General features: G+C 40.7%; 1 protein-coding gene across 1 annotated transcript in view; it reads right to left on the bottom strand.

The window, feature by feature from the left end:
* The window catches only part of COL4A3 (collagen, type IV, alpha 3 (Goodpasture antigen)), a 187,392-nt gene that overhangs the window by 52,907 nt on the left and 106,757 nt on the right, over positions 1 to 27,728 (bottom strand). Inside the window, exons 12-24 of the mRNA XM_006861902.1 lie at positions 27,569 to 27,610; positions 27,054 to 27,131; positions 25,140 to 25,202; positions 24,162 to 24,221; positions 20,007 to 20,051; positions 18,708 to 18,761; positions 17,592 to 17,633; positions 9,117 to 9,201; positions 6,609 to 6,644; positions 3,464 to 3,628; positions 2,301 to 2,393; positions 1,688 to 1,783; positions 342 to 412 (exon numbers count right to left, since the gene is read on the bottom strand). Coding sequence (XP_006861964.1) covers positions 342 to 412; positions 1,688 to 1,783; positions 2,301 to 2,393; positions 3,464 to 3,628; positions 6,609 to 6,644; positions 9,117 to 9,201; positions 17,592 to 17,633; positions 18,708 to 18,761; positions 20,007 to 20,051; positions 24,162 to 24,221; positions 25,140 to 25,202; positions 27,054 to 27,131; positions 27,569 to 27,610 — 930 coding nt within the window. The remainder of the gene's footprint in view (positions 1 to 341; positions 413 to 1,687; positions 1,784 to 2,300; positions 2,394 to 3,463; positions 3,629 to 6,608; positions 6,645 to 9,116; positions 9,202 to 17,591; positions 17,634 to 18,707; positions 18,762 to 20,006; positions 20,052 to 24,161; positions 24,222 to 25,139; positions 25,203 to 27,053; positions 27,132 to 27,568; positions 27,611 to 27,728) is intronic.

Raw genomic sequence — 27,728 nt, 5'->3', positions numbered from 1 at the left:
ACATACCATAATAAATTTATAGTTCACCAACAATGACCACAATCCGGAGTTAAACAATTTCTATAACTCCCCCAAATACCGTTAAGTCCATTTGTAGTCAATCTTTTCTCCCACGTTCAGCCCCATCAACCACTGAACAGTTTTCTATCTCCGATACCATTTGAAATGTCTATACATTTATGAATTCCGTTACTTGCTCCCCGCTACATTTATTCATCTAATCAACAATGATGTATTAAATGCCTAATCTTTGCCCCACACTGAACATGCGATTCAACCTTATTAGCCGAATGTTCAGCTTTCCAAATTGAAACCAAAGCTTCAAAACCACCAAATCTTACTGGGAATCCTGGAGACCCTGCAATTCCCGGAGATCCAGGGTTTCCTTTAGAGCCAACTGCACCTCGTTCCCCTAAAAAGCAACGAATTATTGAACATTTATCACACACCAACTCAGAGTCAAAATGTAATGCACTGTAGGAAGAGAATGGAATGATCACTTCTAAGGAAAAAACAGATCCAGGTTCTCCTAAAGCATTCAGTTCTAGAGGAGAATGCGGGCACATAACTGGAAAAAAAAAGATAATGTAAAATATAACTAACAAACCACAACAACAACAAACAAGAATTTTTAAGTCTCAGGTTTCTAGGATTCTCATCTCTGTAATTTTAAGTGATACATTCAGCCAATGCATAAGCCACTACGTCACCAGGGCTCCTATAGCAAAGCCCAGTAAGATGCAGTTTGGTGTCAGATAACCACAGTCTCAGAAAAAGCTGTACCCTTTTGATCTTGCGGTTTTGCTGCTGGAATTTTTTCTAAAGAAATAACTGAAAGCATTTGTAAGACTAAATATCCAAAGATGTAGACAGCAACTAAAAGCTAAAAAAATTTTAAATATCTAAATGTCTAAAAACAGCAGTTAATTAAATAAATCATGGTTCATCCAAAATAGGCTACTCTGCAACCATTTAAAATGAAATTATACTCCATATTAATGATGAATATATAGTATGATTCTTAAATAGGAAATATAATTGGAGTTCTGGTGTGGTGCTGTAGGATAAACCCTGGACTGCTAACCACAAGGCCGGCGGTTCAAACCCACCAGCCTCTCCTTGGAAATCCTGTACAGGGTCACTATGAATCGGGAACAAGTTAACAGTGTTTAACAACAGCAGCACAATACTTTACTAGTGTTCAGAAACTAAAATGGAACAGGGAAAAACATCTATTTGTATGTGATTTGGGCCGACTTTCTGTTTATCCAAAGGGGCCCTCATTTCACAGTGTGTTAGCCTTGGCATGCTAACCAGAGAATCAATGGTTTGAATCTATCAGCTGGTGTTCGGGAGAGAGATGAGGTAGGCTCTGCTCACAATGATGTATCACCTCAGAAACCCTGTTGGAGCAGTTCTGCTTTGTCCGATAGGGTTGTTATGAGTAGAAATCATCTTGACAGCAGTGAGCTATGCTAACCAACAAGAATATATGTTTCTGTAAGTTCTCAAAGGGTTCTGCATGTGTAAAACCTCCCTCCCAGGTCACGTCTGATATCCCAGTTCATCATGACATCAACAATCTAATCCCTTCCTGGACCCTTTTGTGCTAGAGGGTCATAATGAATCAGAGTTAACGCCCAGGTTTTGGTGTTTGCAAAAACGCCCATGTGAAAACTGTCTGTACCTGGAAGTCCTTTGACACCATCAAGCCCCGGCAATCCTGGGGGTCCTGGGGACCCTGGGGTCCAAGAACACTGTGTGCATATCAGGCCGGATTCCCCTACAACGAGATAACACTTGCGTTACTCACAAATCCACACTGTGTTATCAGAAACAACAGGTATTTCCAACTATACAACCATTGGTTACATTGAAAAAATCCCACTGACCAGGAAATGGGATTCTTATGTGCAGTGAAAAGGCTCAAGGACAAGGTACATATTAATCAAGAATAGCCATCTTATTATCTGTTTATCAGTCTGAGCTGAAGACTTCTTCTCAGAGAAAAGATTCCAAGCGTCTAACATAAAATGTCCAATATTCCCGTGTTTCCCATTTTGAGTGCAGAATAAAATTTACCATCTAGAGGTATCCAGTGATTTAGTGCACGGATGCTACATGGATTATGGATTTAAAAATAAGTGAATACTTTCAGCTAAGTCTTTGGTAAAAGAAGCCATCAGCTGCTGACTGCTGTGTGGGGTTGTTGTGGTATAAGGAAAATATCCAGGGATGATAGTAATGATAGAATCAGCTTTTTCAAGGGGTGGGGGGGCCACACCAGTGACTGAGCCAACCTTTTGGTCCGTGGTGTCCTGGGATTCCTGGAGGCCCCAGATGGCCAGGAAGTCCACGTTGTCCAGGAGGGCCCTTGCAAAAGATATTATCACCTATAAAAAGACAACACCAAAGACAGCTGTTTGTTCTTTCTTTTAAATCAGCAAATGTTTAAATGTATGTATGGATAAAATGCATTTGCTCTGTATTGGAAGAAGAGCCTTTTTAAGGTTGTCAGTATCTGAAAGGAGGAGTCCTGTGTGGTGCTGCGGGCTAATGCACTGCATTGCATAGTAGGTTTGATCTGCAAGGTCGGCGGTCCAGAGCTAGTCTACTTCTGAAAGCTCGCAACCCTTGAAAACCCGGTGGAGCAGTGCTCAACTCTGACACACACAAGGATGGCGTGTATTAGAATCAAGCTGATGGAAACTGGTTTTGGTTTTCTCCCCTGGCTCCTGAGATGGAGTTATGCAGTTTCTTGGAGACGGGTGCAAGGCACTGAGCAAACAGTTGCAAAGACAGTTTGGTAACAGTCCTCATCGGCTGCTCCCCTGCCCTTGTTCCTACCTCCATTCTGCTTTCTGGACCATTCTAGCTACAAAGGTGAGGCCTGAAAAAGTCGACATGTCACCTGTATCGCTAACAGATAACTTGTCCAACAAAACACCACTGGAAAGATGGCCCATGGAAATCACACAGGCGGATGCTAAACTAAGGGTAAGGTTCATTGTTCCTGATTTGTGTGTATCTGTCACCGCTGCCTTGGTGTTTCTGTAGGATTAGCACTGGACTACTAACTGCAAGGTTAAAAGATCAAACCCACCAGCCGCTCTGCAAGATGAAGATGGGGCTTTCCATTGTTGTAAAGATTTATAGCCTCAGAAATCCTATACAGGGTTGATCTGAGTTGGAATCGACTCGATAACAGTGAGTTTTGTTTTGTTTTTGGTCACTGGACAAGAAGCCCTAATGGTGCAGTGGGTTAAGCATTGGTTTCAACCCACCAGCTACTCCTCAGGAGAAAGATAAAGCAGTGTGTGCGTCTGTAATGATTTACAGCCTTAAAACTCTACGGTCAACAGTTTTACTTTGTCCTACGGAGTGCCTATGAGGTGGAATTTCCTCAAGGGCAGTGGGTTTGTCACGAGTAATGGATACAAAGGAGTCTATTGGACATCTTTACCTGGTGGTCCTGCAGGCCCCGGCAGTCCTTCCTGGCCTGGTGAACCAGGAAAGCCTGGGGACCCAGGAGGCCCCATGGTATTGTTTCCTGGGGGTCCCTGTTCTCCTTTCCTTCCTTTCACACCCGGTCGTCCAGTGCTTCCTTTCATGCCGGGTCTTGATGATCCTTAGAGAAAATAATCACTTTACTGTTTTTGTTTTGTTTTCTGCTTGATACATGGGAACATCAAAAGCATCATGGGAAATTTCCATTATCTTTTAATTCCATTCTTCTGTGAACTTTTTAAAGTCTCGTTGTATATATTTTGAATGATAAAAAGTGATACATTCTTATTTGTGCAAGTTAGAGGTGTATAAAGTATACAAAATACAAAATGAATCTCTCTGTTCCTTGTTAACTATTGGTCCCAGCAAAGCACAGAATATTCCATTCCCACAGGAGAGTAGATCGAACTTGTTATAAGGACTGAAAGCGAGTTTGGATGACACTGTAGTCTATTTGTTTAAAAGGACTCATGAGAAATTCTTGATACATGCTATTTTGTAGTTTTGGGGTTTTTTTTGTTAATTAAAGGAGAGATTGTCTGCCTCTCCATGTTATAAATGAGAAAGAAAATTATAAGGGGACTTCATTTCTGTCAATGGAATCCTGGTGTGGCACTGGTTAATGCGCTGGACTGCAAAGTTGGTTTGAGCCACAATGTTTGCGGTTCACTCACCAGCTACTCCTTGGAAACCCTATACAGGGTCACTATGGGTCAAACTGACTGGACAGCACATAGCAACAACAACAAATTTCTGCCAATAGTCTTAGATGTGAAAGGGCATTAGGGGCAGGGAGAGGCAGCTTACTCCTGGAAAGGTGGAACAAAACCTATTTTCTGCCTTTGCTCAAATGGGGTGGATGGTGAGGAGGTGGAAATTCACCCCTAAAAGCAGTGTAACAAGTCAGAAGACAGCCCTGATGAGAAACCATTTTTTACTACGTGAACTTAACGGCAAACCCTGGTGATTGACAGGTTCTTAAGAGTTTTGTATTTTTTATGGCCTGGTTTCTTAAAGCACCCTATTCACTACTTGGGGTAGGATAGGGAGAGCTTTTCCCTAATCTCTGGCCAAACCCTAAATTATTTTTTTCTCTCTTCTAATTTCAAGAGACACCCACGGTTAAATGTGTTGTTCCATGATGTGTACACAAGTACACACGATATTTATGTAGTTATCTACCCAGCCTGGTTACAATTGGATTATACATATAATTCTGTGGTGGTAGCTGTGTGCTGTGGAGTCAGTTTCGACCCATAGTGACCCTGTACAGGGTTTCCGAGGCTGTAAATCTTTATGGGCGCAGAACGCCTCATCTTTCTCCCACAGAACAGCTGGTAGTTTCGAACTGCTGACCTTGCAGTTCGCAGCCCGATTCATAACCACTACGCTACCAGTAGTCTAGTATTAACTCATTTTTAAATGATGAGTTACATGATATATAGATTAATACAATGAATTGCATCTGCCACCCTGGTTTATCCAATTTTTGCCACTTTTTTAGGCTTTTTATTTTTTCCTTAGAAAATAACGACATGCTGCAGTTACAACTGAAGTTTACTCCATCATTTGTCTGTCAGTATGTCACACTGCGGTGGCTTGCATAGTGCTGTGATTCTAACAGCTGTGCTACGAGGAATTTAAAAACCAGCAGGGTCACCCATGGTGAGCAGGTTTCCATGACGCTTCCAGACTCAGACAGACTAGGAAAAAAGACAGGCAGATTACTTCTGAAATGGTGAGCCACTGAAAATCTTACAAATAGCAGCGGAACACTGTCTAAAGATGAATCCCTCAGGTTTGAAGGCACTCAAAATACAACTGGGGAGGAGCTGACTTCTCAAAGGAGAGTTGACCGTGAGAATGAGACGGGAGTGAAGTAAAGGTCTCCCGAGTATTCATCCTTAATCCTCTTCTCTCCCAGGAAACAACCACTCTAATTACACTTCCAAGGAAAGATCTAGGACTCTGGAACAATATATTACAAAATATAAAACTCTACATAAGAGGTATATATATCCTTATGTAACAAGCGATACCTCATAAAAATTGTTATTTGCAATCAACCTAGTTACCATAAAAGGAGCTCTGGTAGCTCTGGTAGCGTAGTGGCTACAAGTCAGGCTGTTAACCTCAAGGTCAGCAGTTCAAAACTGCCAGCCGTTCCAGGGGAGAAAATGAGGATTTCTGCTCCCATAAAAATTTACAGCCTTGGAAACTCTACACAGGGTCCCTATGAGTCGGAATCAACGCCACAGCACAGAACCACCAATTACCAGTTATCATAAAGGAGAGCGCTGCGGTTCCATACAGTAAGCACTGGACTGTGAACCACAAGTTCCGTGGTAGCATAGTGGTAGTGTAGTGGTTACAAGTTGGACTGCTAACCTCAAGGTCATAAGGTCAAAACTAGCAGCTCTTCCATGGGAGAAAGATGAGGCTTTCTGCTCCTGTAAAGATTTACAGCCTCGGAAACCCTGTACAGGGTCGCTATGAGTCAGAACTGACTCCACAGCATACCACTAACCATGAGTTGGAATTGACTGGAAGACACTTAACAATCACAAGTTATCCTAGCAGGAGCCCTGATGACACAGTGGGTAAGCACTTAACTGCTCATGGAAAGATGAGCTGTGCAAACCCAGGAGCCCATTAAGCCAGAGAAAGATGCGGCAGCCAGCTTCTCAAACCCTATGTGGCAGGCTACTTGCCCTATAGGGTCACTGTGGGTTGGAACTGGCTTGATGGTAGTCGGCTTGGGGTTTTGGAGTTACCATAAAATGATTTCTTTATATCTTGGTGTGTGTTTTTTGGTTTCCTGCTTAACAAGTCTTCTGAATTTCAAAGCATCTGCTCATACCCCAAAGTTATTGTGCAATGTTTCTGATTCAACGGTTTGAGTTAAAGTCATTCAAGATTTTTTTTTTTTTTAAAAAAGAACAATTCTACATAGTTTTCCACTATCACTGCAAAGCACAAAAATAATAATTTACAACGGGGATACAATTTTAGATGAATTAATGAAACAACTGAATTATGCGAAACAATGCAAACTTAATAGGGTGTTCAAAGCATTTTCCTTATTAACAGCACGTCCTTACCAGGGCTTCCCGGGACTCCAGGGCCACCACTGGGACCTGTGGAGATAAAGCATTCATTAATTGGTTGCAAGATATATGAATGCCCTCTCTGCAGCTTTTGGAATATTGGACAACAATACGTTAATAACGAACAATAACTGTATTCCATACACTTATTCCAATGTCACACAGGGAATTATTAGAAAACCTCTCTTCCTTATCAAGATGCCCTGCAAAGGAGGACCAACCTGAGCAGCTATGGGATCAGCCGTGACCCCACATTATTTTCAATAGAGACCTACTGAAAACTCAGTTTATGCTCATGTTTGCTGGGAATTCAGAGGCAAGAAAAACAAACAAACACAGCCTTCATCACCCAAGGGCTGCAGTCTGACTGGTTGTTTGTCTGGTTGGTTGTAGGCCATTCTACCTACAATATTCCACAGACTACGAATTCTCTGATCCAAGAGAGGGGTTTAAAGTAAGTGTTAACCAGCAAAACTGAGTTTCTGTAAAGGAAAGTAAGAGTTTTATTTATACTCAGAGACTGCAAATCAGGAAGCATCAAGATGAAAACTCAAAATGGTGTGCTGAGGAGAGAGAACATAAGCACACGTCTTTTGTGAGAACTTTGTCCAGTGTGGGGTTTGATTGGCTGATGTATATAACATGCTCTGTGAGATTCATTTGTCAAGAATTTCCTTTGGCTGGGAAACTCAACCTTAGCCAGTTTCCTGTGTTCCAGAGTTGGTTCCCTACAGTCAAGTGGGTGGGTCACCTCAGAATGTGGAACAAGTTATTTTGGTCAAGGCTGTAGTCAAGGGTTACATACTCTACAAAGCAGAAGCAGAGGCCTAGGAGAAAATGGAGTCCAGTTCAGATGTGAATCAGCCACTATAGTTATGCCATGGGCCTTAGTTTTAGAGTGCTCTTTCACATATGTGAGTCCTGGCATGGCACCCTAGGATAAGCACTCAATCTCAAGGTCATTTTTAATCACAAGGTTGGTGGTTCAACCTCACCAGACACTCCTTGAAAACCCTATAAGGGTCTCTATGAGTTGGAGGCAATTTGATGGCACTTAACTTCACATAAGTAGAGCAGATTTTAAGGAGTCCTGGTGACACCGTAGTTAAGCATTTGGGTGCTAAGCACAAAGTCGTGGGTTTGAACCCACCAACTAGTCTGTGGGAGAAGATGTGGCAGTTTGCCTCAGTGAAGAGTACAGCCTTGGAAACCCCACGGAGCAGCTGTATTCCGTCTGATAGGAATATGAGCCAGAATTGACTCAATAGCAATGGGTTAGGTAGAGAAGATTTATAAAAACCTCTGTCTATATTTGGGAGTCCTGGTATAGTACTGAAGGATAAGCATTGGACTGCAAGTCAGTTTGAATTGCAAGGTCAGAGGTTCAACCTCAACAGCAGCTCCTTGGAAGTCCTATACAAGGTCACTGTGAGTCAGAACTGACTAAACCACATTGAACAAGTCTATATTTTTCTGTCCATTTATTTACATACACTGAACAACTTTACTCCTTTGAGTAAAATTCTGCTTTGAAATCTTCTTTATATCAACAATTTGCCTTGATCAGTGGTCTATCTAATTCTGGTGGCAAATTAGAATAAATAAGAAAAAATAATTAAATCTACCAGTGCCCAGGACTCTCCTGCAGACCAGTTAAATCAGAATCTCAGGGAATGCGCACTGACGTGGTTATTATTTAGAAGTTTCAAAGGTTCTCAAGGGTAATCAGAGATGAGAGCGGCTTGCAGAACTTCAGCCTTTTCAATGTCAAGGTAATTTAAAATGCAGTACCACCTATGAATATTGGTGGTGGTAATTATATGGCAACACATTGGTTCTGACTCATAACAACCCTGCATAGGGTTTCCGCGGCTATAAATCTTTATGGAACACAGACAAACACAGCCCGGTTTTTTCTCCCTTGTGTGACTGGTAGATTAGAACTGCTGACTTTGTGGTTAGTATCCCTGCTCTTAATCCACTATGCTACTTGGACTCCTTACCCTATGAATACTGTTGTTTCTAATTGCCATCAAGTTGGTTCTGACTCATAGTGACCCTGTACAGGATTTCCAAGGAGCAGCTGATGAGTTTGAACCACCGACCTTGCAGTCCAGTGCATTACCCTACAGCATCACACCAGGACTCCTCTGTGAACATTGGTGGTGGTGGTAATGTGACATGGAGTCAGTTCCAATTCATAGAGACCCTGTGTTGTATAATCATCACCAATAATTACTGCCAAATTCTCCATCATTATAAACAGAAACTTAATGCTTCTTAGACAGTGACTGACTGTACCCTTTCAATTTTTTTGGTCTCTGAATATTCACATGAAAAGCACAGAATTGGCAAGTGTTGCACTGTAGGCATTTTTATCAACAATTTGGACAACAAACATTCAAAATACAGCCGTAGGTCACTAAGCACATGCTACACATTACCTTTATGGCAAGTCTGGGAAGTTACAGGCAAACCCTTTAGGAAGAAATTTATTCTTACCTTGAGGTCCACGAGCTCCTTTGGGCCCTGGTGGACCTGGACTTCCTTCATCTCCTTTTTGCAGGTATGCGTCATAATATTCTGTCTTAAAGGAGATAAAAAGAATAAAGAGAAAGGATAGCTATGTATGAACAGCTCACTAAATGCAACTGTTTCTTAGTACGGGTGTCTCTTGTCTGTCAGTTTATTGTACTGGGATGGCTTGTGTGTGGCTATGATATTAGAAGCTATGTCGCCAATATTATAAATATCAACAGTGTCACCAAGGTGTACAGATTTCAACAGAGTTTCCAGACTAAGAAAAATAGGAAGAAGAGGCAGACCACTTCTGAATGTCTAGCCACTGAAAACCTTATGAATATTGTCAGATATAGGACCAGAATATGAGACCATTATCAGCTATAGTGCCAGAAGATGAGCCACTCAGGTTGGAAGGTACTCAACATACGACTGGGGAAGAGCTACCTCCTCAAATTAGAGTCAACTACAATGACGGAATAAAAATTGAAATCTATCAAGAAAGTGAGGTGGCACTGGAGGCACTCACTCATCTCTGCCAAGAAATTTGGAAGACAACTATGTGGCTAAATGAATGGAAGAGATCCATGTTTGTGCCCATTCCAAAGAGAGGTGACCCAACGGAATGCGGAAACCATCGGACAGTATCTTTGATATCCCATATGAGTAAAGTTTTACTAAAGGTAATAGAGAAACGGCTATAATCATACATTGACAGAGAACTTCCAGAGGTTCAAGCTGGATTCAGAAGAGGCCATGGAACAAAGGATATTATTGCTGATGTCCGATGGATCTTGGCTGAAAGCAGAGAATATCAGAAGGATGTTTACCTTTATTGACTACGCAAAGGCTTTTGATTGTGTGGATCATGACAAGCTATGGGCAACATTGTGAATTATGAGTATTCTGGAACACTTAATTGTGCTCATGAGGAATCTGTACCTGGATCAAGAGGCAGTTGTTCGACCAGAACATGGGAACACTAAATGATTTAAAATTAAGAAAGGTGTGCGACAAGGTTGTATTCTTTCACCATACTTATTCAACCTGTATGCTGAGCAAATATTCTGAGAAGCTTGGTTATATGAAGAAAAATGTGGCATCAGGATTCGAGGAAGACTTATTAACAACCTGTGATATATAGATGCTGCAACCTTGCTTGCTGAAAGTAAAGAGAACTTAAAACATTTACTGATGAAGATCAAAGAGCACAGCCTTCGGTGTGGATTACATCTCAACGTCAAGAAAACAAAAATCCTCACCACTGGACCAATAAACAACATTCTTATCAATGGAGAAAAGATTGAAGTTGTCAAGGACTTCATTCTTCTTGGATCAACTATCAACACTCACGGATGCAGCAGTCAAGAGCTCAAATGACGTATTGCATTAGGCAAATCTTCTGCACAAGACCTTTTTAAAGTGTTGAAGAGCAAAGATGTCAGCTTGAGGACTAAGGAAGGTATGCCTGACCCAAGCCATGATATTTTAAATAAACTCATATGCATGCGAAAGCTGGACAGTGAATAAGAAAGACTGTAAAATAATTGATGCCTTTGAGTTATGGTGTTGGGAGGAGAATATTGAAAGTGCCATGGGCTGCCAAAAGAACATATAGATCCGTTTTGGAAGAAGTGCAGCCAGAGTGCTCCTTAGAGGCCAAGATGGCCAAACTTCATCTCGCATACTTTGGACAAATTGTTAGGAGGGACCAGTCGCTGGAGAAGGAGATCATGATTGGTAAGGTGGAGGGTCAGAAAAATCCAGCGAGATGGATTGGCCAAGTGGCATCATCAATGGACTCAAGTGTGGCAACAGTAGTGAGGTTGGCCCAGGATCGGGCAGTGTTTCATTCTGCTGTGCATAAGGTCTCTATGGGTCGGTACCAATTCAATGGCACCTAACAACAACAAAACCAATGACGGAAATGGTAAAGCTATCAGGTCCTTCATTTGCTGACTCAAAATAAGGAAAAACAGCTGAAAATATCATTAATATTTGGAACATGGAATTTACAAAGTATGAATCTAGGGATTGGAAGTTGTCAAAAATGAAAAGGAACACATAAAGATCAAAATCCTAGGCATTAGTGAGCTGAAATTGACTGGTAATGGCCATTGTGAATTTGGAAATCACATGGTTTACTATGCCAGGAATGGCATCATATTTATTGTCCAGGAGTATTTTAAGATCTATCTTGAAGTCCAGTGCTGTCTGTGATAGGGTGATAGCCATCTGCCTACATGAAAGACAAACTAAAACCACCATAGTTCAAATTGATGCACCAAACACTAAAGTCAGAGATGATGAAATGTAACACTTCTACTGACTTCTTCAGTTTGAAATTGATCAAACATGCAACTAAGATGCAGGGATAATTACTGGATTGGAATATAAAGGTTGGAAACAAAAAGAAAAGATAAATAATGGGAAACTATGGCCTAGATGATAGGAACAATCAGCTGGAGACTACATGATAGAATTTTGCAAGACCAAAACCCAACAATTTATTCATTTCAAACACCCTTTAAAGCAACATAAAAGGTGATTATATACATGAACTTCACCAGATGGAGCACACAGGAATCAGACTGAATACATCTGTAGGAAGAGAAAGCAGAGAAACTCAGTGTTGTCAGCTAAAACAAGGCGAGAGTCCAAATGTGGAAGAGATCACCAATTGTTCACATGGAAGTTCAGGCTGAAGCTAAAGAAAATCAAAACAAGTTCATGAGTGCCAAAGTATGACCTTGAATAGATCACAACTTGAATTTAAAAAGCTTCTCAAGAACAAACTTGATGCATTACACAATAATGACTTAAGACAAGAAGAGCTGTGGGATGGCATCAAGAAGAAAGTAAAAGGTCATTAAAAAGACAGGAAAGAAATAAAAGACCAAAACGGATGTCAGAAGAAACTTAGAACTTACTCTTGAGTGTAAAGAAGTGAAAACAAATGAAATGATAGAGGAGGGAAACGAACTGAACAGAAAATTGCAAAGGGCAGCTCAAGAAGACAAGGCCAAGTATTAAAATCAAATGTGCAAAGACCAGACATTAAAAAGCAAATAGGGAAGAACATGTTCAGCATTTCTCAAATGGAAAGAAGTGAAGAAAAAATTTAAGCCTCAACTTGAAATACTGAAGGATTCGATGGGCAAAATATTCAGTGATGCAGAAAGCATCAAACAAGAAGGAAGAAACAGACAGTCACCAAAAAGAAATGGTACATGTTCAACCATTTCAAGAAGTAGCATATGATCAAGAATTAATGGCACTGAAGGAAGAAATCCAAACTATACTGAAGGCATTCACAAAAAACAAGGCTCTACAGATTGATGAAATACAAACTGAAATCTTTCAACAAACTCGTTCAGCACTAGAAGAACTCAGTAACCTTTGCCAAAAAATTTGGAAGACTGCTTCCTGGCTACCTGACTAGAAGAGATCTATATTTATGTCCATCTCAAAGAAAGGAGACCCAACATGATGTGGAAATCATCAAACAATATCATATGCAAGTATAATTTTTGCTGAAGATAATTTAAAAAGTGTTTTAACAGTCCATGGACAGAGAACAGTTAGAACATCAAGTCAGATTCAGAAGAGGACCTGGAACTAAGGGTGTCATTGCTGACATCAGATGGATCTTGGATGAAAGAAGACAAAATCAGAAAGATGTTTACTTATGCTTTACTGACCATGCAAAGGCTTTCAACTGGGTAGATCATGACAAACTATGGGTTATTTTGGAAAGTATATTCTAGAACACTTCATTGTGCTCATTAGGCAGCTATACATAAACCAAGAGGCAGCTGTTCAAACAGAACAAGGGGATCCTGAATTGTTTAAAATCTGGAAAGGTGTGAACCAAGGTTGTATTCTTTCACCCTAGTTATTCAATCTGTATGCTGATCAAATAATCCAAGAAACGGGATTACATGAAGAAGAACATGGTATCTTCTCTAACATGAGAAAGACTCATTAACAACCTGTAATATGCAGATGATACAACCTTGCTTGCTGAAAGTAAAGAAGACTGTAGTCTTTACTACAGCCTGCAGTATGGATTGTACCTAAATGTAAAGAAAACAAAACCCCTCACAACTGGACCAAACAATAACATTAAGATAATCAGAGAAAAATTGAAGTCAAAAACTTCATTTTGCTTGGATCCACAATCAACACTCCTGGAAGCAGCAGTTAGGAAATTAAATGATATATTGCATTAGACAAATCTGCTGCATGTGATCTCTTTAAAGTGTTCAAGAGCAAAGATGTCAGTTTGAGGACTAAGTATGCCTAACTCAAAAAATGACCCAATACATGGATTTCTTGATGGCTGTTTCCATGGGCATTCATTGTGGATCCAAGTAACATGACATCTTTAACAACTTCAATACGACAGATAACTCTGTGTGAATACGTGTGTGTATAAGGTCAGCAGTTCAAACTCACCAGTAGTTCCTTGGAAACCATATTCATGGTTGTTATGAGTTAGAACCAATTTGACAGTACATAACAACAACCAACAGCAAATGACTCTACACATGACTCCCACATATATTAGACTCTGATTCATTTTTTTCTATTCTACTTTTCATTTTTAACATGCTGATCCTCACCCATTATACTTATTTTTAAGTTGGGCCCTGCCAAACCTAAACCAGACTCACTACCATTAAATCTATTCCTGTGTATCGACCCTGGGAGAAAGATGAGGCTTTCTGCTCCTGTAAAGATTTACAGCCTCAGAAACCTTGTACAAGGTCGCTATGAGCTGGTTCCGACTCCACAGCACATAACCACCACCACCACAGGGTTTCCAAGACTATAAATCTTTAAGGTAGCAGAAAGCCTCATCTTTCTTCCTGCAGCCACTGTTTCAACTGCTGACCTTGCAGTTAGAAGTCCAGTGTTTATTCTATAACATCACACCAGGACTTCTGTTGGGCCCTATGATTTGTTGTTGTTAGGTGTCATCGAGTCAGTACTGACTCATAGCGACCCTATGCACAACAGAATGAAACACTGCCTGATCCTGGGCCAACCTCACAATCGTTGCTATGTTTGAGCCCATTGGTGCTGCCACTGGGCCAATCCATCTCATTGGGGGTCTTCCTCTTTTTCTCCACCACTCCACTTTACCATACATGATATCCTTCTCCAGTGACTGGTCCCTCCTGACAATATGTCCAAAGTATTAGAGATGAAGTCTGGCTATTCTGGCTTCTTCCAACACGGATCTGTTTGTTCTTTTGGCAGCCCATGGTACTTTCAATATTCTTCTCCATCACCTTAACTCAAAAGCATCAATTCTTCTAGGTATAAAATAAATAAAGGAAAATAGAAAACAGCTGATATATTTTGCTTCTTTAAATACCAGGACATCCTTAACCTGCAAGAATGTATGTCCATTCCTGTGGTATGTCCGGTGGATCTACTACTGGTTTACTTAGGTATTTATATCTTAAAGCAAGCAGAACTAGGAAGTTTGTAGGAATGGCAAATTGTCACATTAAATTGAGCTTAAGAAAACAAACGATAAACTAGGAAAGCTAAGAAGTCCTCAAAAAATGCAACTGACAGGTAGATTTTGTTTAGAATTTAAATTCAGTACATTTATCTTGAAAAGAAAGGAGATAGAAAAGGTTTTTAAACAACTCTTTGTTTTGTTTTTGTCTGTGCTACTTGGGGCCAATTATTTCCTTCATTTGTTTAAAGATGAGCTAACAAGAACCTAATGTGGTGCGGTGGGTTAATGTGCTGGACTGCAAGGTCAGTGGCTCAAGTTCACCAGCCGCTCCTTGGAAACCCTATACAGGGTTGATATGAGTTGGAACTGACTCGACAGCACTTAACAACAGCAAGAGCTGAGTGATGAATCAAGGTGTATCAAAACTAGTATTAATATTTGTGGTTAGCAGTCCAGTGCTTATCCTGTGTCTTCACACCAGAACTCTTATCAATGTTGTTGTTGTTAGGTGCCATTGAGTTGGTTCTGACTCATAGCAACCTTATGCACAACAGAATGAAACAATGCCCAGTCCTGTGCCAACCTCACAATCATCGCTAAACTTGAGCCCATTGCTGATGCCACTGTGCCAATCCATCCCGTTTGGCGGGGAGAGGTCTTCCTCTTTTATTGCTGACCCTCCATTTTACCAAGCATCATGTCCTTCTCTGGGGACTGGTCCCTCCTGATAATGTATCCAAATGAGAGACAAAGTCTTAACATCTTGGCTTCCAAGGAGAGATTTGTTCGTTTGTTCTAGAAGTTCATGGTACTTTCAATATTATTTTCTAACACCATAACACAAATGCCTCAATTTTTCTGTGAAATTTCTTATTCACTGTCCAACTTTCACATGCATACGAAGCTATTAAAAATACCATGGTTTAGGTCAGGTTCACCTTACTCCTCAAACTGCCATTTTAGCTCTTAAACACTTTAAAGAAGTCTTGTACCTAATGTAGATTTGCCTAATGTAATGCATGGTTTGATTTTTTGACTGCTGCTTCCAAGAATGTAGATAGTGGATCCAATGACATGAAATCTTTGACAACTTCAATCTTTTCTCCATCTATCCTGAGGTTATTTATTGGTCCTGTTGTGAGGATTTTTGTTTTCTTTACATTGAGGTGTAGCTCATATGGAAGACTATGGTTTTTGATCCTCATCAGTATTTTAAGGCCTCTTCACTTTTAGCAAGCTAAAATCCTGATGTCACATTCTTCTTCACATAATCCAGCTTCTTGGATTATGTGTTCAGTGTACAGATTGAATAAATATGGTTAAAAAATACAACCCTATTTTTAAACCATTTGGTGTCCCCATTTTCTGTTCGAATGACTGCCACTTGGTCTATTTACAGATTCCTCATGAGCACAACTAAGTGTTCCGGTATACTCATGCTCCATAATGTTGTCCATAGCCTGTCATGATCCACACGGTGGAAAGCCTTTGAATAGTCGATAAAGTACAAGGAAACATCTTTCTGGTACTCTTTGCTTTCAGCCAAGATCCATCTGATGTCAACAGTGATAGCTGTCATTCCTCATTCTCATCTGAATCTGGCTTGAACCTCTGGCAGTTTCCTGTTGATGTACTGTTGCAATCATTTTTAAATTATCATCAGCAAAATTTTACTTGAATGTGATATTAATGACATTATCCCATGATTTCTGCATTCCACTGGGCCACATCTCTTTGGAATTGACACAAATATCGATCTCTTCCGATCAGCTGGCCAGTTAGCTGTCTTCCAAATTTCTTGGCATAGATGGTTGAGTGCCTCCAGGACTGCATCAGTTTGTTGAAAGATTTCAATTTGTATTCCATAATTTCCTGGAGCCTTGTTCTTTGCCAATGTCTTCAGTGCACCTTGGACTTCTTCCTTTAGCACTGTTGACTTTTGATCATATCTTATTTCTTGAAAAGATTAAATTTTGACCATTTCCTTTTGGTACAGTGACTGTATTCCTGCCATCTTCTTTCGATGCTTTCTGCATTATTTAATATTTTGTCCATAGAATCCTTCAATAGTAATAATAATAACATAATCTCCACCAGAAAATAAATAACGAAATGTATGCACTTGCTGAATGTAAGTCACTGTACTAACTATTTTCATACACACACACACACATAATTTTCAGGGCAATCTCAAAAAGGTGTTTTGCACCTGAAAGAATTGCTTTTTATATAGGATGATGCTTTCTAGGCCTCACTTCTAATAACTCGATGGTATTACTAACCCTGAGGGTTCTCAGATCTGCGTTTTTATCAAGCTCCCCCTACCCAGCCCCAATGACATTTGCTCCCATGAGTCATTTTACCCAAACTTCCCAGCCTAAGGCAGCATCCTTCTCCACACATGCAGTTGATTCCCACCATCTTTTGTGTCATGAGATGTACAAATGTCAGAACTCTGAGCTAGCATCGCTTTTCTCCCCTCCCCAAATTTCAGAGCTACAGAAGGTAGCATGGGGCTGCCCTAGAGCGATGACCATCATCCAATCCATGCCCACTCTGGAGAGAGGACCTCTGCCTGCTGCCCTGGAACTTGGGTCACAGTGAGGGTTTTTTTCTGTCCTGCTTTGGAGCCATGACTGAGCAGGTGCTGTTAAAGCCGAATCAGGAGAAAGGGCAAGGGCAGCCGGCTTCCTGACCCAGCCTCCCTCCTCCACACTGAGGGTACAGGGCCACCTTGGACACAAATATTTTCTTCTCTGGAACCCAGGATGGGCACCACTAGTACACTCCAGGGACCAAACAGGAAACACAAATGGACAAACAATGACACAGATATTTCTGTTCTGGTTTGATTGATTTTTTTAAAAAGCTACCAATTCTATTTAATACATCAGTTAATAAACGACAATGATTTAAAATGCCATTGAGGTTTGAAGGACTGAATGAAACATGACATGGATATTAGCTTTAATGACACTTACTGGACCACGGAATCCTGGAGGGCCAAGGTCCCCTTTCCATCCCTGTGTGGAGAGACAGTTACAGATCATGAGTGTACGCATGCAAAAGGCTTCCCCATTCAGTATATTTAAAAGCAAATGCAAAAAAATTGATGCTCAAAGTAATGAGATTTGGAGCTAATGTGCAAACCAAGCTAGAGGAAAACTGACGTCAGATTATCTTCCTGGAGATTCAAGAATCCTATATCTAGGGGGTCCTGGAAAGTTGCTGTTACCCTAGCAATTCGCCAAGCTTCTTCCATGCCCAGTTCCCATGGATGTGATTCCCAGTTCTCATGGATGTGCCCACTCCCATGTTCTCACCCAGACTGGAGGCTCAGAAAAGCCGGGCTGTGAGTAACATGCAATTCCCACAGTTCCAGTTGCAACATCCCCTTTCCATCCAACTCAAGAAAGCATTTCAAGATTGAAATGATTGGGAGTGAAATTGGGCTAAGATACATCTTGAATCTGCACCTATCTCTAGACATGCTAGTTATTGGAAAATGTGGCATGTGCTATCCAAACCCAATGAGCTGGAATAGTAACAGCTCTCAAGCCTTTAGGGTCTATGACTCCAGGTGAGAACCATTGGGTCAGGCCTACACTTGACTTTGAACCACCAGAGATTTCCCCTGCCCAAAGGTCTTCTGCACCCCCTTCTTCAAGGGGAGCTGGAAGCTCACTGATCCAAAATCTTTCGCCTGCAACTACAAAGAACAAGTTTAATACCTTTCCCACAAGACCATCCTTCAAATGTTTATGTAAAGTTGCTATACCTTTTCTTCTGAAGAAAAATACCAAGGCAGTTAATGACGTTTAGAACTGCAATTCCCTGTGCCTAATTCTAAGATGGGGAAAATGCTGTTGTGAAGTGTTGTTAAGCTGTTGTTAAGAGTCAGTTCTGACTCATAATGACCCTGTATAGGGTTCCAAGGAGTGGCTGGTGGGTTTGATAACAACTGGCCTTGCAGTTAGCCATCCAGTGCTTATCTTACAGCACCACATCAGGACTCCTGGGGAAGAGTAAGTTCAGGTAAAACCCAAGCAATTAAGAAAGTTGAGGTTAAGATCCTAGAGTATTACAGCAGGAATTACCTTAGCGCCATGTTCACCTGGGAATCCAGGGAAGCCCCTGATGCCCTTGATGCCCTAAAAGAAAGAACAACATAGGACAGACCAGAACACACCTTGTTTCCATATGAAGCTGTAGCAGTGGGAAGGCCTTCTTAGTAAAAGAATGTGTTTAGGTCACATCAGTTCACAGTGAAGAGTCCTGGTGTGACACTGTGGGTTAATGGACTAGACTGCAACGTTGATTGAACCACAAGGTCGGCAGTTCAAGCTCACCAACTGCTCTTCGAAAACCCTATACATGGTTGCTGTAGGTCAGAACTGACTCGATGGCACTTAACAATAACAACAAATTCACAATGAGGACATAAATCTGAGATTCTCAAATGTAGTTTTAAAAAAGTTATAAATATTAAAAATATCCTCCAAAAGAAGAAATTTGTTACTACTAAGTTGATTCCGACTCATAACAGCCCTATGATGTCAGAGTAAAACTGTGCTCTACAGAATTTTCAAAGGCTAATTTTCCTATAGTAGACCACCGAGACTTCCGTCTCTAGATGGAGTGAAACCATCAGGAGCTGAGCACATTACCATCGGCCCCACTCAGGGATTCCTGGTTGTTGTTGTTAGGTGCCATCTAGTCAGTTCTGACTCATGGTGATCTTATGCACAACAGAATGAAACATGGCCGGGTCCTGAGACAACTTCACAATCATTGTCACGCTTACTTAAACCAAACCCATGGCTACTGAGGCCATTCCAACCCACATCAACTCTACACAAGGTTGTCAAGATTGTACAACTTCCTGGGAGCAAACAGCCTCATCTTTCTCCTGCAGAGCCACTGGTAGCTTTGAACCACTGACCTTGTGGTTAGCAGTCCAGTGCTTACCTTACAGCATCACCAGAGCTTCTTTAAAACCATTTTGTTGATGTTGTTAAGTGCCATTGAGTTGGTTCCCATTCAACTGTTGTTTTAAGAAATGTTGAGCTGGTTCCAACTCATAGCAACCTTGTCTAGGATTTCTAAGGAACAGCTGTTGGGTTTGAATTTCTAACCTTGTGGTTAGTAGTCCATTGCTTATCCTACAGTTCCACCAGCGTTTCTTTATACCTACTTTTGTTGCTGTTGTTAAGTGCCGTTGAGTCGGTCCTGACTCATAGCAACCCTGTATAGGATTTCCAAGGAGCAGCTGGTGGGTTTGAACTGCCGACTTGTGGTTGCAGTCCAGTGCTGACCCTACAGCGCCATGCCAGGCAATCCTTCCTAGAGAGGTTCCAGCATTTTCAATAAACCAATGGGCCAAACCCATTCTTTACCTTAGTCCCAGGGAAGCCAGGGGTGCCATCTTTTCCAGCTTTTCCCTGAAACAAAAACAAAACAAACACATGTAATCTGATACTCATGGGTACCTTTTCTAAATTTTATTGTTGCTGTTAAGTGCTGTCAAGTTGACTCCGACTCATAATGACCCTGTAGAGAGATTCCAAGGAGCAGCTGGTGAGCTTGAACTACAGACCTTGTGGTTCAAAGCGACCTTGCAGTCCAGTGCATTAACCCACAGCGCCACACCAAGACTCCTACGTTTATAGATAAGGAAACCTTAAAGGATAGCATCATCTCCAGTTGGCCTCAGGCAAGCAGGCCTGAGTGAGGTTCCCCATCCACTGGAGAAAAAAAAGCTCTTTCATAAACACTCTAGGGAAGGCAGAAGCCAGTCACTGTGAATTGAGGGAGGACGTGAGAGGAAAATAAGGGATTTTAGGCCTAGGAGAAAAATCGGAGAAACCCTGAGCTGAGAAATGAGTAAGGAAACACAAAAAGTGAGGAAGGTGCTTAGAATCAATTTATTTATTGAAATGTTGGTAATTCTTGGAACCCCAGATGTCCCTATATTTAAAAATATGTATAAAAGACATGGATTTTGCATTCATTCTTCTTTTTGTCTACAAAGTCATAGAAACCTTTATAAGCAAAAATAACAAAATATGAAGCTCTTGTTTCTCAACATATCCTCCATCTATGTCTATATACTTCTGAATACAGTGTTTCTGTGGGTGGAGGGTCAGAGAAAAAGAGGAAGACCCCCAATGAGATGGATTGGCCAAGTGGCAGCATCGATGGACTCAAGCGTGGCAATAGTAGTGAGGTTGGCCCAGGACTAGACAGTGTTTCGTTCTGCTGTGCATAGGGTGGCTATGTGTCGGTACCAACTCGATGGCACCTAATAACAACAATGACAACAACAACAACCCATCCCGAGTATTTGATAGACACAACTTTAAAATGGCAGTTTTGACATCCTTGAGGGGCTCAAATTGTGTTCCTTAAAAAATTTTTTTTTTCAGTGATACTTCCATTTATTTTACGTTTAGTAATAAAAATTATTTTCTATCTCATATATGATTGGATACATATTTTGCTTTAAAATTAATAGTCACAATTGAAGAAACAATGGTTTATTTTTCTAATCAAGTGACCAAACTGCTGAATCTTAAGGTCCCAACAACCGTTGAATCTTATTGTTTTCATTGAACAAGACCTTCTATTTGATTATTCTTGGTACACAGCATTTTTTTTCTCCAGTAGTTTCCATTTGTCAGATAGTTTAGCCTGGTGACTTTTGCTTTTATGAGATTCCATCATATGAATCCTCATTTCCAGTGCAATAACTCTTAGCAATATTGCAACGTAAATCCAGCCATCAGGACATGTCTATCGTGGCTGCCCAAGGAGGCCTGCTTTGGCTGCCAGAGCTTCATTCTGCTGAATATGATATTCTTGAAATCTCATGGATATTCTTTGTGTCATTTTTAAATATTTCTGTAAGCAGTGCTCTGAACAGGTAGTCTCTTCTGGTTTTACTTCTCTTGTTGTGAAGTCTTTAACACAATCCAAAAAGCAGGTTTCTGTAAGTTTATTGTAGGTTCCAAGAAATTCCTTAAACTGTTTTATCTGATCAGATTCTGATATTTGTGCAGCCATATTCTTTTGGTATGCTTATTAGTCACTTTGGAAGCTCTGTAAAACTTGTTCAGCACCACAGCGACATGCAACCTTCCGCTGGCTGATGGTGGCTGTGTTTGAAGTGCACTGGAATGGAACCCAGCTTTCCTCTTATGATGCATGAGTTTCTTTTCTTTTCTGGAATAATGGTTGTCCAAGCTTTTCTTGAATGTTTCCAGTGAGGCCTGAGTTCTTACTTAAACACAGGTTCCTGCATCCAACACATACATGAGTCTGCGGGAGCTGAGCTGCCAGGTGTGCCTATGGGCAAGGGCCAGGGTCAGAGGGAGCGCTGCGGCCACTGGAAGGGAAAGAACTAAATTGTTTTTTTAATTTGGGGAAAAACTGAAATCTGAAAGGGTAAGATCAGGGCCGTAGGGTTTATGGGGTAAGGTTTACCAATAAAATTTCTTGGAGGGCAGTCTTAACTATTGTTGAAAAGTGAGCAGTTGCATTATTGTGATGGAAAACATTTTTCTGTATAACTTGCCTGGCCTTTTTGTCATTAATGAAATTTTCAGTGTTCTTAAAATTTCTTCTTGTTAAGTCTCATGACCATCCTGTGTTATTGATACAATAAAATGTGTCAATATTATCCCTTTGGAATCCCAATAAACAGTAGCCAAGGCCTTCTGAAGTGTCCTTTCCACCTTGACTTGTACTGGCCAAGCAGCAGATTCCCTTAGAAGCCACTGCTTTGATTGGCCTTTTCTCTCTGGATCATATTAGTAAGTCCAAGACTCATCTGATTATTATTCCACACAATGATCTTCATTACCTTAGAAAATGCTTAAAAGACTAATGGAAAGATCAAGTATTGGAGCTGTCTTTGTTTTCTTACAAGAATTGTTCATTTATTTCCCAGTTTCTAAAACACAAAATGCATACTGTCTTAGCACTTTGAAAATGTGACCTGCCTGATTTTTATTTTTTTAAGTTTTTATTGTGAATTGAATGATAGTTTACATGGGAGAACATTGGTTTTATACTCATTGTTTCATTGCAACAATTACAATTTCCTCCGTGCATCATCATTCAACAGTATTTGCTTCTGCTTCCACTATTTTTTCTTGTTTTTTTTTTGGGGGGGGAGGGTGGATATACACCAAAACACTTAGGAATAAATAAGCATTTAAACAAGCAAAGGGCACATTCTGCAAACCTGCCTCCTGACTGCCAGCACACAGCCTTTCTCTTTCCATTTTGCATTCATTCTTACAGTCTTTATTATCCCTGATAACAACTAAAAATCACACTGATCAAGTAATTTTCTTAGAAAAAAAACCCCCATAAATTTCTCTCACTGTGTAATTCTTAAGGTCTTTAAATGTTATCTGTGTCTCGATCTTTCCCAAAATGGAGCTGGCTGGGGTCGGGCTCCTGTTGTTTTCTCTTCCCAGCATTCCTTGCTGCCTACTTTTGGTCCCAGGATGCTCCAGTTTCTGTGAGGCACATTGTGCTGTGTGGTTCTTAGGGGCTGTTAATCACAGAAGCCCACTGCCCAACTGGCCTGGCCACACATAGTACCTTTTCCTCCTGGCTACAGTTATTTATTCAGAACGAGACAGCTGACTCAAGCTGGGCCATTCAGAACAATTCATTGGAATCTGATGCAGTAAAACTTGCAAAAAGCTGGAACTGTGTAAGGCAGAAACCTGCCAGAGAAGGAAAACACAAATAAATTCCATTAAAATTCTTTCCGGTGTGGTGCCGTATGATAAACACTGGACTGCACAGTTGGTTTGAACAGCAAGGCCAGTAGTGCAAACTCCCCCGCTGCTCATTGGAAATCCTATACAGGATTGCTATGAGTCAAAACCAATTCGATGGCACTTAACAATAACAACAGAAAGGAGCAACAGCAAAGTGGTAAGACTGAACCCTGTCAAAGGCAGAAAACTTGGGAGGCCCCGGCAAACAAGGCAGTACCTTTGAGTTCCGGCTCTCACAAGTTCTCCTGTATATGAACACAGAGAGAGAAAACCACTCTTTCTCTTTTGATGTTATTAATCTGAAGTTGTCTGCTACTGTAGCCTCCTCCCCTGCATGGAAGACTACCATCAGCCCAAGGAGAGTTCGGTCCCCTACAGAGAAGTGAGGAGTACCAAGTTCTGAGTTCTGCCCTTTTGTCTCAGGCTTTGATCCCCTGAAGTCCATTCTAACCCAGGGCTTTCCAGAGACTGAAGCATCTAACTTCCTTCTACGCCACCTCCAGCCCCTTTCCCTTTCTTTCTTTCTTTAATTTAAAGGAGACCTGGTGTGGCGCTGTTGAATAAAGCACTGGACTCCAAGGTTGGTTTGAATTGCAAAGCCAAGGGTTCAACCTTACCAGCCACTCCTCGCAAACTCTACACAGGGTCTCTATGAGTTGGAGTCGACTGGATGGCACTTAACAACAACAGTTTGAGTTGGGTAAGTAGAGTCCTGACTAAAACAGGCTAAAAGTAGCATTGAGTTTCCAAATTTACCTGCAGACCAGGTTCTCCGGGAATGCCCTTTTCAGATCCATACGACTCTCCAGGCGGCCCCTGCATTAATTAGAGTTAGGTCAAGTTTTACACATTCTCAGATTTGGCTTACATTGATTTCTATCTGTTTGCCCTTTCTGATTATTTAACCCTATTTCAAAATGTTCAAATGGTAATGCATCAAAAGAACACATCTTATTTATAAGTATTTATCTAACAGCAGATGCTTAGAATAAGATATAAGATGGATAATATTGGGTGAATGTAAAACAGTGAACGAATTTGGGGCTAGACATGGTGATTTCATATTTGGTGATCTCTGGGGACAAATATTATGTCTTGACTAATATTAAAACTGAAAGGCAGCCACAACCCCGACACCAAAAGAATCAGATGGTAGCTTGGTTACCACTACTGAGCACGCTGAAAGGGATTACAGTAGAAGGTCCTGGATAGAGTGGGAAGAAAGTGTGAACAAAAATAAAACTCATAAAGAAGACCAGGCTTACTGATCAACTAGAGACTGGCACAATCTGAAAGATTATGGGCTTTACTCATTTTTACACACGAACTGAATCCACCATGGTTCAACTTTCAGGCAAACAACAGGTAGCCCTAGAAGGTGAACAGTAACACCAGGGAGGTCGGCACTCCTTGGAACAACTGGTCATTTGCGATCAAAAGAACAGCATTTGCCCAGGGATGAATCTCAGAAGGCAGGAAGGAATCCAAAGAAGGATGAATGCAAAGGAGAAACCCAGGAGGAAGTGGGAAGAGAGCTCCCACACAGTAGGGATGGAAATCAATGTCACCAAACAAAACCTGCCTGAATTGTTGAGTGGAAATGGAATTTGCTCTAAAAACTTGCACCAAATCACACACACACAAAAAGTGAAAGAAAAAATACAAAAAAGTAGAATATTGAGAACAGTGTGAACTCTGTGTTGAGGGAATGATATAAACTCTAAAATAACCTACTGCAGGTCCTGGGGGTCCGAATCCTCCCATTGCTCCTGTGTCTCCCTTCTCCCCTTTGAGTTCCTGCCAACATAATTCAAGGTCAATTACAAATGCATACAACAAGAATCCTTTTTCCCCTTTTACTTGGAACAGTCCTCTATGTATTTAGTAAAATAGATTCACAAACTATTCACTGATCTCATCTTGACACAACCCAATAGAATGTACCATTTTTCACACTTCAACTTTCATACTCATGAATCTGCTGAAACAATGCATACTTTAAAAATATCTATTTAAAGAAAATGCCTCTGCATCAAATGACATTAAAATGATTTAATTCATGAGTCAGTTTCCTGTAAGCACCATCAGATCACCTGTAGTGTATTTTATTTTCATTTTGAATGTACTAAAATTATTTTCACTGGGACCAATTACTTTTTTAGTAAAAGTTAAAGTGAATATTTGATTCACTATTAGTTTTTATTAAAATTACATTTTTCTTAATGTGAATGTTCTCTTGAGAGCATCATTTTTTCACTTATTTTTTTTCTTGACTCATGTCTCACAGATCTAGATTCCGTCAAGATAAGACTTTTTCCCTCAATTTTTAGTCAGTAACAAAATTTACTGAATGAAATTTTTCCTTTCATTAGTCTTATTTTTGTTGATTGCCTCTGAAAAGTTCTATTCCTTTTCCCTGGTGGAGTCTTTCTTAGTTCTCAATGCGAGATATTACTTAGGTCATATCAAATTTTGACATGTGTGCTTAAGCTCTTATTAATTTTGTTTTGAGCATTAAAAATTAATAATATTGATGGGTGATGGCTAAGGGCTTTCATTTTAGGGTGATGAAAATGATCTAAAATGGAATTCTTTGGGTGACGGTACAACTCTATGAATAGACCAAAAGTCACTGGGTTGCATATTTTAAATGGATGAACTATATGATGTGAGTTGTTATATCTCAAAAAAACTGTTAAGGTATAACTAAAACCAATGAACTGGAGACTCAAGCTGTTATTATAAATAGTTAATTATAAACGTATAAGCAGAGGATGATGTGTGTTTCTTAGTTAATTTACAGAAAATTGTTAGCTACCCTCATCTCTCCCCATTTCTCTCTCCCCCCTACACATATTCAGAATTGCCCTGATGTCCAGGCTTGGTGGATGAACTTCTTCTGAGCATTCAATTCAGTTCTATACCGAGGTCACCTAGCTATTCCAATGGAGGAGCACAGAGTAAATGGTGGCATCAAAACAAGAGGGTTTAGTACCCTTAAGGTGGTCCGTGGGGGTTACAGTGTCCTTGGGGGGTTACAATAAAACCAACCCAAATCATTGCTGTCTTGTCAATTCTGATCACAGTGACCCGAAAGGGCAGATTGCACTGCTCCACAAGATTTCCAAGGCTGTTATCTTTAGGGAAGCAGATGGCTACGTTGTTTTCCTGTGGAGCAGCTGGTGGGTTCGAACTGCTGACCTTCTGGTTGGCAGACAAGCACTTTAGCCACGGCACCACCAGGTAAACATGTCTTGTTTGGTTACGTCATCCTTCCACTCAAATCTTTAGCTTATTGCGGTTCAATTGAATCAGAATCACATCCCGTTTTGTTATCATTGATTCAAAAATGTCCATGGAATTTGTACTGTGCATTGGGGGCAGTTTGAGGAGATGGGGTTAGAAGGTGAGTAAAATCAAACATGGGTTCTGCCCTAAGTTAGCATGAATGTCTCGCTTGTCTCAGATCTTTCTCAGCTCATAAGTGATATATGGATGAGCAATAAAATCCAGAGGCTTGGGCAGCCCTGAGGAGGGCCGAGCTGTGGTGGGCTCAGAGAACAGAGCTTGTAACGGAGATAAGAAATTCTACGGATTTCATCCCAGAAACTGGAAGGTATAACCTTAATAAGAAAACTGAAGAGTTACCGTTCTGTTGTCTGGGCCAGTGAGCGTCACTATAACGGTTCCTGGTGGTCCAGGGGGTCCTGTTAATCCTTTCACACCCTAGAGACAAATATACCCAGGAGTGAAATCGGAACATCATCGTTGGCAGCTTGACTGCATTTGAAAGATCTACTTTTCCCCTTTCGTTCTCATGCAAGAAGACAGAACAAATGGAAACCTGAGGTGCAGCAAGCACATCACTACCAGTGTTGCTACTCTATAAAACACATAGGCTGATGTGTACGGAATTTAAGATATCCTGTCCAGAAATGAACCCACCAAAACACCAAACACACTCTCATTGAGCTGATTCTGACTTAGAACGACAGGATAGAATTGTTTCCTAGGGTCTCCAAGAGTATACATCTTTATGGGAGCTTCATCTTTCTGCTGTGGAGCTGCTAGTTTGAACCACTGACTTGACAGTTATTAGCCCAAAGCTTAACACACGGCACCACTAGAGCTCCTTTAGAAGTGAACAGTAGGACTGAAATTACCCGATCTCCTTTTGGTCCAATCACTTTATCACCCATGTGACCCTGTAAGAAAACACAAAAACAAATTATTTCATTAAAAAAAAAAAAGTTAAACATATTAAACTGCCAAAAATTTTCATATGTTAGTGTTAGAGTCATAGGAGTGATTCAAGCTATTTTT

This window comes from Chrysochloris asiatica, unplaced genomic scaffold (genome assembly GCF_000296735.1).
Source record: "Chrysochloris asiatica unplaced genomic scaffold, ChrAsi1.0 scaffold00044, whole genome shotgun sequence".
Lineage (NCBI taxonomy): Eukaryota > Metazoa > Chordata > Mammalia > Afrosoricida > Chrysochloridae > Chrysochloris > Chrysochloris asiatica.
Note: the sequence above shows the minus strand (reverse complement) of the source record. Positions and strands in the feature narration are given on the sequence as shown.